The sequence below is a fragment of the Cyprinus carpio genome, chromosome A18, assembly GCF_018340385.1.
Source record: "Cyprinus carpio isolate SPL01 chromosome A18, ASM1834038v1, whole genome shotgun sequence".
Lineage (NCBI taxonomy): Eukaryota > Metazoa > Chordata > Actinopteri > Cypriniformes > Cyprinidae > Cyprinus > Cyprinus carpio.
The window spans coordinates 2492379-2503087 of NC_056589.1; the positions used below are offsets into that span (position 1 = coordinate 2492379).

A 10709-nucleotide genomic window follows, 5' to 3' on the forward strand; every position below is an offset into this window, starting at 1 on the left:
CAGGTCAAAGGGCAAAGTATAGCTCCGCCCAACAGGCATCTCTCAAGCAGAGCCAAGCAATGCCTGCTGGAATAGACAGCACAGCGCCACGCAGCCAAAACCTTCACTCATTTGTGTTCACTTTATGGTGTGGATTTAAAAGTATCCGAGGTACTGTATTAGTGTGCATTAAAGGAATAGTTCACCCAAAAATGAACATTTGCTGAAAATGTTTTCACCCTCAGGCCAACCAAGGTGTAGATGAGTTTGTTTATTTCATGGGAACAGATGTGGAAAATGTAGCATTGCATCAGATGCTCTCAGGCCAACCAAGGTGTAGATGAGTTTGTTAAAACATCACAGTATCCACAGCACTCCAGTCATCAGTTAACATATGGAGAAACAAAAGCTGTACGAAAATCAAAATCATCACACATTTTTTTTTTTAACTTTAAACCCTTACAGCAAACTACCAGTCCATAATCCATAAATAACACTTCCTCCAGTGAAAAAGTCCACACATAAGCTGCATTTGTTTGTAAGCGTTTGGGCATTTTGAGTTTGGGCATTTTGAACTCAGATTTCTCTCCTGATTAAGACCAGAAATGGATGAATCATCAAGAAATTGGAAGCGTTATTATGGATTATGGACTCGTATTTTAGCCGGAAGCAATGGTTTAAAGTTAAAAAACATCTTAATGATGGATTTGTTTCTTACAGACACACAGCTTTTGCCTTCTCAAGACATTAACTGATGGACTGGAGTGCTGTGGATTATTGTGATGTTTTTATCAGCTGTTTGGACTCTCATTCTGACGGCACCCATTCACTGCAGAGCATCCATTGCTGAGACACTGATGCAATGCTACATTTCTCCAAACCTGATGAAGAATCAAACTCATCTACATCTTGGACGCCCTGAGGAAATTTTCAGCAAATTTCCATTTTTGGGAGAACTGTTTCTTTAAGTCTGTGTATGACTGAAGGCTGTAGCTGTGTTGCATTGCTGCACTGCTATATTCCCGCCGGTGCTCTCCTCTCAGGTGAAGCTGTGGTGTCCGACAGCTCCATACTTACAGATGCAGATCCCATGAGAGGCGTCCAATAAGTAGCCCTCTTTGCAGACACAACTGTAGCTCCCTCGGGTGTTAACACAGTTCCCGTTTTCACAGAAACCCGGTTGCAAACACTCGTTAATATCTACACCAGAGGAGGAAACATGACTGTCATAACCTGACGTGTTGGTGTGTGAAAACCCTTGTGAAAAAGCTGAAGTGCACTTCTTTATCACCAGGGTTTGTCTGTCAGTCCGTGTTAACCATTGAACAGCTGCTCTTATCTGGTTGATGCGGGGACAAATGAGATGTATTTCGAGTAAAGAAGCACCAAACGTCCAGACAAACAGGTAGACCGGACAGGCCATGTATCGGTAGGTTGCTGACACATGTAAAAATGCATCTAAGTCCTTAAAAGAACTTAGTTTCATAGTGTAACGAAGGTTTTAATAATCTAAAGAACCTTTTGTCCCCTGAAAAGGTCCATGGATGTTAAAGGTTCTCCGTCAATGCCAATAGAGGACTTTTATTTTGAAGAGAGTATGTGCATGTTTACGGTGAAAAAATACAAACTTTTCAGTACTTACTAAAGGATACATTATTACTGAAATAAAATGGGTTGTAAATGCAGACTTCAACTCTTTTCTCAATGAGGATTGTGTTTTGTTAGTCACTTTGAGTAAAACGATCAATTAAATGTCTATTTATTTATCACATACGCAGCAACACAGTGAGTGAGACTGCAAAGAGTTTCTGCTTCAGTTCCAGTGTTTTAAACATGTCAAAACCATCTTAAGTGACGGATGTATTTGGCAGAGCCCTGGATGAAGGAAGGAAGAATGAAGTGTTTGTTTGCATGTTCCTAAAATGTGTTTTGGCCCACGAGAGATCACTGTGAACGCTAGGATCAAGGGGGAGAACTCTTACCCACACACTGTGTCCCGTTGACCCTCTCGAAGCCTTTCGGGCAGCTTCCCTGTCCATTAACAGTGTTTCCTGTTGAGATAAGAGCACATTGATCTCGAGCAGGACGTACGAACACATCTGTCAAACTGAAACTAGTTTAATAATGCGTGCAAAAGGAAAATCATACTGAGAGAGAGGAAAAACATGCAAACAATTAACAAGTGATTCATCAGCCAGACTGGAGGCTGAAACAAAAACAATAACACAAAAACATCCTGAAACACTATTTCAATATGCCACATTCTGGCTTTGTTCCTACATGTGAGAATATGTAGCTTATGCACAGGCATATACAGATAGATATAACTTAATGTACATCGCTTTACGGTCCACCATTAAATATAGAGTGATTTGATTATTTGCAAGGTAACCATTGTGAAAAAAGAAAGATTATTAAAATAATGATTTAAAATGTGCTTTAAAGCAAAAATTAATTTTACATTATTACAAAGTGCACTTTTTTAAAAGACTATTTAAGTGTGTTAAGAAACAGACATGAAAGCGTCTCTCTTTAAGTCACTTAAGTGGCCTTTTTAAATTAATATTATTATCTGCAAGTACAGTTTAAAAAAAATACTTTTAAGATTTGAAGTACTCTACAAGTGCATATTCAACACAATTAAGCACACTTCTTTTTCTCAAGGGAAGGCATGTTCTTTCTTTTTTTTTTCTTTCACAACAAAGTCTTCCAGCATGTTCAGGCATACTTTCCAGAGTGCTTCACAGAAAGGAAAAATAACTATTTGTCCGTGTGAGGTTAAATATTCCCGAAGAGATCCCGAAGCGTGTAACAGACGGCTCTATTGTTCCAATCATTATTCAGCATTGGGTAAAGTGATTATATAACCGTGTGCTTAACATTATCAACCACTCAGGGTCACCAAGCAGTTATGAAAACATATCCTTAGCAAATGTTCTCTGCACTAAGACCAACAGCAAAAAGGTTAATCAGAAACATTGTAGCGGTTATAGCTAAAACTAAAACCATAAAAAACATTTACTTGAAATGCATCTGGTAACACTTTAGTATCATAATAAGCAGTTAACTAACCACTCATTAGTATGCATATCACTAGCATATTGGCTGTTTATTAGTATGTATAAAGCACATATTGATGCTTTATTCTGCATGACCATATTGTAGATCCTTTAATCCGAACCCATACTTAACAACTACCATAATAATTATTAATAAGGAGCAAATTGGCAGTTTTTTAAAGCAAAATTCATAGTTAATAGTGAGAATTTGGTCCCCAAATTAAAGTGTGACCTATAAAGGGTAACCAAACAACAACAAAAACATAAATTTATTTTATTTCAGCTCTTTGCCAAGGCAACACTTCTATTTCTCATTTTGATTCATTTAACTTTAAGTACTAAAATATCTACAACTAAATCAACTAAAACTAATAAATATAAATCAATAAAAACCATATATGTGTGTGTGTGTGTGTGTGTGTGTGTGTGTGTGTGTGTGTGCTTGTTTTCTCTCCAAAATTCTCTTAAAGTAACAAGATCATCATATTTATTGTGTTTATTTAATTAAGCAACAGCTGTTAGAAAAATATGTCAGGTCTGGGAAAGATGTCACATTTTTATCAGGGCAAGTTGGTGTAATTTTATATAATAATAATAATTATAAAAATGCCATTTTTGTTCTAGTAATTGTTATGTGTTTCATAATTATATATGATTGTATATGTTATACATGCTCATTTTGCCATACTATAGGCTCCCATTGTGACAACTTACCCCATCTGTATGTTTTGATCTGTATTAATATCTAAAAAATAATAATTGATTATATCATTCTATGTCACTATATTTAATAAATGACAGTGGTGCTGAAGTCAGTTTCTATTAAAGTCATGCAAGCAAAGGCTGCACATTCATCATGTGGATGAGGAATGTAAATACGCTGTAATGTTTAGCCGGACGGCTGATGGCGACACCTTGACTGTTGCAATAATAAGACAGAGCCGCCTGCCAAAGAACTCACAGAGCTATATTTATCTCCTGAAGTCATGCAGCGACTGCTGTATTTTCTGTTTTACAAGACCAGCCAGCTGAACTGATATCAGTGAGTTTATGAGTTAAGAAGGAACAAAATGTTGTTTTGTTGCCTCTTTGTGCTCTAACTACAAACTGTGCTGCTATAATCGCTCAGATGATTTATAGGCGTGAACTTCCAGGTCTGTCTGACAGTACTAACACACTTCATGTTCAGACTCTCACCTAAGACGGCGGGACAGAGCGTGCATTCGTTGATGCCCCAGGCCTTCCCAACACCCCGGCAGCACACCTCCTGACTCCTCAGACCAGGTAACGGAGAACTGCACTGTGGGACAGAGCAGAAAACACACAATCCTTCACTTAGTTGTGCATGGACTGATGTGTTAAACAGACAGTCACTTATACTCCAATGACTGCTAGATGACATGTAGTTGCAAACAGTAAAGCATTACAAGTAACATGAGTTATGATTACTTTTTTCAAGTAACTAGTAAAGTAATGCATTACTTTTAGTAGAGTACTTTGGATAAGAAAATCAGCTAAATAATCTTAAACAGTAATGGTGATGGAAGTTTTTTAGTTTAGTAATGCATTACTTTTAGTAGTGTTCTTTTTATAAAGCATAGACCAGACTAGCTTGAGTACTGATCCTACTGGAACTGAACCAGACGCTCTGCTGCTAAAGCGAATGCAAACAGAAGAGCTTTAATCAAACCTGTCCGTTGCGCACTTCTCTGAAGCAGTATTTGAAGCCGGACGTCTCGCTGTAGACTGAATCGCCGCGTATGGTCTGGGCTTGTATCCGCGGCGGTGGCGCCTCGGCTCTCTCTCCCGGCAGCTGGTGAGGACGGGCCCCCAGGAGCCCCGCGGACCAGGTCACGGTTTCCGAGCGCTCGTGGACGGAGGAGCCGTAACCCACCTTCAGCACCTGGTGGATCTTCACACTGGCCTCTGGAGGGTGCTGGACTCGTACCTTCACCATGGGGGACACTGACCGGATCAGACACAGAAACACACCGAAGAAGTCAGGACGGCTTCTTTAACATATCGAAAGTCTTTGATCCTGCTGAATCCAGAACATAAACTCTTTCATTTTAAATTTGTAGACATTCATAGTTTTTTTTTTTTTCGAAAGTCTTCGATCCTGCTGAATCCAGAACTTATTTCCACCGGGTCAGATGTAATTTGATGTTAAATTATTTAAATGACGTATTGTGTTTAATAGCGAAATGACAATTCATGGAGAATTTAGGACAATTTATAGAGATTTTGGAATAAAATTGCAGACAATCTTTTCTCGCTGAAGCTTATTTCATAACCAGCATTTTATTCATCTTAAATGCACACAATTAAATAACATTTTCACATTTTAATTAGAAATGAATACTGTGTTCACAAGTGATATTTATTTTTCCTCACAAATAACATATTTGTCTCATATTTCACTCTGTTGTTAACATTTGATAAAACTTTATTATTACACTAATATAACTTTATTAGTACACTAACATAACTTGTTTTATTATACTTCTTTCGAAGTTATAATAAAAATTAATTTTGAATTTGTTGTAAAAATTAATTTTGAATTTGTTTAATTGCCTTCTTTTTGTGAAATTTCTTGCAATTTCTAAGTGAAAATTGTGTCTCCTTTTTTTGTAGCAGTATATTAAAATCATTGCAATAGAAATGATGTCACAACTGTGGAATGTAATTTATGTTGAAAAATAATAGAAAGCACTACATAATAAAAACTGAAATGGGTAATTATTATCATTCTTTGTTTTTAAAAAGTAATCATTTATATTCTTATGGTGTATTTTCCAATTTTAGAATGAAGGACAACACAATACACTACATACATGATGTTTGTTTGTCTCTTTATAATTTAGCACCATGCCACTACTATATTCATTGGAATAAATAAATAAGCATTCAAATAAATGATTCAACAGTTTTTTTTTTATAAATTGTTTTTTTTAATTTAATTTAATTTAATTTAATTTAATTTAATTTAATTTAATTTAATTTATTTTAATTTAATTTTTTTTTTTTTTTTTTTTTTTTTTTTTTTTTTTTTATTTTATTTTGATAGTATGCTTGTAAAAATTGAATTTATGTTTTTTCATTAATTACTAAAAATGAATATATGTTTATCTGTTTGTGTGTGTGTGTGTGTGTGTGTGTGTGTGTGTGTGTGTGTGTTTGTCACTACTCACTGCTGTGTGTGTGCACTTGGATGGGTTAAATGTAGAGCACGATTTACGAGTATGGGACACCATCACTTTTCACTCTTCATTTTTTAATATAAGGCCTCTCCGGCATCACACGTCATGTTCTGACACTATGTACTGAACCCTAGTCCTGGGAATGACACTAAATCACACTCAAATACTCAGGACAGACTGTTTACTGTTTCTCACATAAACAGACTGATGCTCCAGAAATAACAGAGAGAGAAAAAGAAAGGTGTAGAGAGCATCCGCGTTAGGATCTATGCAAACAGAAGATTCGTTCTCTTGAAGCGTGTTCGAGCTGTGAGTCACCAGTACCTCCCGCCTCTCACAGATTAAACTTGGCAGAACGCTTGTCCAGTTTTCCTCCGAGAGAAACCCCTCCTCGCCAAACAGGCGCTGAATACAATGCCGATGCTTTCCAGTCCTCTCTGTTTTATAAAAGATGATTTGAAGTCTAATGACGATATGAAAATGGCTCTGTGATAATAAAGGCCCTAGAAAAGACAGGCACAACATGGGCCTTGTTTGTTTGGACGAACATCCGTGCAACCTCATCTGGGAACATCAGGTTCAGTTTGGGATTATGATTGTTACACAACAGTGTAGACCAGTGTTTAGTGTTCATGACCCCAATCCAGGTCAACACTTGCACAATACGAGCAGTAGTACAGTGTTAAAATAGTATAGTACAGTATTTTAAACTACCTTTACTTTTTATGATGCTCATGATTATGATTTGGTTGTAAGTTTGCAATGCTGTTTGTAAATGTTCACCAAATAATGCTTTCACCAAATAAGGACATAAAGTCTTAAATTCATAAAGATATGGTATTAAATATAGCATGCGTTGTATTAAGTATTTTTGTTTTGCAATACAAATATCTAAATATCCGTAAACTGAGATACATTTACTTAAAGTGTCTTATTCTCTGAGACAAAATGAAGGTTATTTTTAGTTTAAGCTTAAAACAAAAACAAGTATGGGCTATGCAAAAGTGTATTCCTTTGAATTAAGTTGATTTTTCTGAGCTCATTGGCAGATATTTGTTTTTGTTTTAATTATAAACTCACTTCATTTTGATCAGTTTCTCTTAAAAGAAAAATGCTTATTTTATGTAATTTTGCTTCTGAAGTAAATGTATCTTTAGACAAAATTACTGAGGAAGAACTTTTTTTTTGTTTTTGTTTGCAGTGTTATCAGAAGGTAGAGTTAAGGTACAGGTTTTTAAATAAAGTTGGAAGATGTATTTTCAAACTTTAAATTTAGAGATTTAGAGACCATATTGACGTATTGTGTTACATTATATCTATTGCTTAAATTTTCTTCAATTGGTCTAAAAAAGGTTTTAAAATGTCTTAACAATTACAACCTGCCTGTCAGTGTATGTATTTGCATACTTTGAACAGGAACTCAGTGAGTTCCATTGTGCTATTGCAGACCGAGCGAGAACGAAAGGCATTTTAATTATAATATTATGCGCTTTGTACTGTAAAGTTTTCTCAGTTTGACGCCGTCTGGTCTGCCTATGTGCAGTCAAGTGTTTTGGAGGAGGCGTGGCTTTGGAGAGAGACTTGCAGGGAGGGTGGTATCTTATGCATCCTGATAAAAATAAAAAAATTAAAAAAAATTAAATATTTATAGCCTGAATGCACTGTAAGTCGCTTTGGACAAAAGTGTCTGCTAAATGCATAAATGTAAAAGTATATGTTATACTTTTATTGCAAGATCTCCCCCCTCCCCACCGAAATGACCTACCCTGCCTGTAATGCTAAATTAACGCAATTACACATTTGTATTAATGCAGCATTAAAGGTAGTCCAGACCCGAAACTGTCCCCTGTTAGATCAACACATCGGGTCTCTCTGTGCCCAGCAGGAATCTTAATTAAATTCACATTGTCTTTTCTGATCATGCCTCGAGTCTTGGTGAGATTTCATTGTTGTCGTGTTTTATCAGCTTTGCGTGCCTGTGGTTCTGGAGTGATACAGCGGTGACATTCGTCTGCTTGTTCATGTGTCTCCCTGCCAAAAACATGAGCTCACCTGACACTCCCCCATGAAATGACAAATGGAAACACATTTATCATGACTGCCTGATTAAATAAACCCAACTCAAAAAATAAACACGCGGCGTTCCATCAGCAGAGTCTGTGAGATGTCACTGAGCGACGGCGCCCAGTTTGAGATTATAGAGTTAAATGCCAGAGGTCAAAGGTCAGTCTACTTAAACGGTAAATTTCTTAAATGAAACTTTTCGATTACCTCAATTTATTTATTTTTTGCCAGTTTATTTGGGATTACAGTTAAACCACTGAAATTTAGTCTGGATTAAAAATCTAATGCTAGTTCCAAGAAGCGTTTAGTTGTGATTTATTTTTGATTAAAAATTTGATTATTTTCTAAAAAGAGTAAGGAAAAATAACACTTTAAAAGAATACTTAAGTGTGGACTGAAAATGTATTATAGTTATAAGTGTCTTAAGAAATAGTCATGAAAGTGTCTCTCTTTAAGTCACCCCAGTGGCCTTATGTATTATCTGCAAGAACACATACTTTTAAGATTTGAAGTACACCACAAGTGCACATTTGATACAATTAAGCACACTTTTTTTTCACAAAGGTTGTGGGTCAAATGCGGCTTGTTAGTTATTTTTATGCAGAAATCCAGCAGACTTGAATGAATTGAACACTCTCAAGATGAACACTTGAATTAATTGATAAATATAAAGTATTATTTAGGTATTAAGTTTTGTGGTGTTTCTTATTGTAGAATCAAACTGTAAAGGCCATTATAAAAGATCTACCTAGAAGAACGCAGGTTCATTTCTGGCACTGATGTGTACTCATCCAGATTTTTCCTGTCACTCTCCATTACCTCTGTCCAACAAAGAGGCCACATGCCAAAACATATATATGAAAAATGCCAAAAGGTCTTAGTAAAGCCCAGAGCACCTTTCAGAGTAAAAACTGTGGACATGGTGGTTCCCCTGATGTCATTCTGCCTCAATAAACCCACACACGAGACACATGATCTATTCAAGCACCAAACGCTCACATATTCCAGGTGTAACTGACATCTGCATGATGCATTAGGCACATTTCTGCTTTAATTCCTCACAGGACTCTGAAAAAGAAAAGGCTGACGCTGCCATTTACGGATCGCATCCAAACTGAGAGCTGCAGCCAAATGAAAACAGAAAATAAATGTCGCAGTCATTTTTTACCATCACAACAGTCGGGATCTGTATGTGTCCATGAGTTACACAACACACTACAGTGCCAAAACACATATTACTGTAAAAGTTTTGATGAAAAAGGCAGTGTTTGGTAAAATAGGGTCTATTCTTTTAATTTTGCACAAATTGTTAACATTTGCTGTACCCATGTGAAAAAAAATGCACACTTTCAAAAACTGTACTATTACGGAAATACTTTAGACATATATACTTTGATACAGTTGAAGTGCAAAGTGAATGTAATGTTTTGGACATTTAATTGCATGTTAACTGCAATACAATTTTATAAATTAGAATTTAAAATTTATATTCAAATGCAATTAGTTGAACTTAAGACTCACTTAAGTAGTACTTAAGAGTATTTTTATATGTAATTTATTGTATTCTATTGTCTAGTGCATGTCACATATTTTGAATATATTTTTTATTACACATTTGTAATGATGAAGTTGCAATTTAGCACATTTAAATACATTAAATAATATATTATTTAAATCTATTATTGAATAACACACTACAGTTAAAATTATAATGAATTGCTTTACATATGCTTTAGTATGTTAACAACACGACACAATGTGTACTTTAAAACGAGACTAAAATGTACTTCAAAGTAAAGCTTTTAATTTGACATTATTAAAAGGTGCACTTTTTAATGTTAAAAAAGTCATGAAAGAATACTTAGAACATGCTCTCTTTAAGTACACTTAAGTGTATTAAGTATTTTTTTATATGTAATTTATTGTATTCTATTGTCTTTAATTTTACAGTTAAAATTATAATGAATTGCTTTACATATGCTTTAGCATGTTAACAACACAACACAATGTGTACTTTAAAACAAGACTAAACATTATTAAAAGAAAAAATCATCTAAAATGTACTTTAAAGTAAAGCTTTTAATTTGACATTATTACAAAGTGCACTTTTTAATGTTAAAAAAGAAGTCATGAAAGTATACTTAGAACATGCTCTCTTTAAGTACACTTAAGTGCCATTCTATTTCATTAATATCATATTATCTGCAAGTACTGTTTTTTTAAATATACTTTGAGTTTTGAAGTACACTATAAGTGCACATTCACTACAATTAAGCACACTTCTTTTTTCACGAGGTCAAAACCATTTGATACGCCTCAAAGTATTTGAAATACTGATATGTTGTTGAAATGTATTTTTACTTCAGGTAGAACTTAAAAATTGTAATTCAAACAGTATTTAAAAAAA

The 10709-nt window shown here is 35.1% G+C and overlaps 1 protein-coding gene across 1 annotated transcript in view; it reads right to left on the reverse strand.

The window, feature by feature from the left end:
• The window catches only part of LOC109108283 (latent-transforming growth factor beta-binding protein 4-like), a 70265-nt gene that overhangs the window by 28906 nt on the left and 30650 nt on the right, over positions 1-10709 (reverse strand). Inside the window, 4 exon segments of the mRNA XM_042774706.1 lie at positions 1057-1179; positions 1962-2030; positions 4236-4338; positions 4729-5003. Coding sequence (XP_042630640.1) covers positions 1057-1179; positions 1962-2030; positions 4236-4338; positions 4729-5003 — 570 coding nt within the window.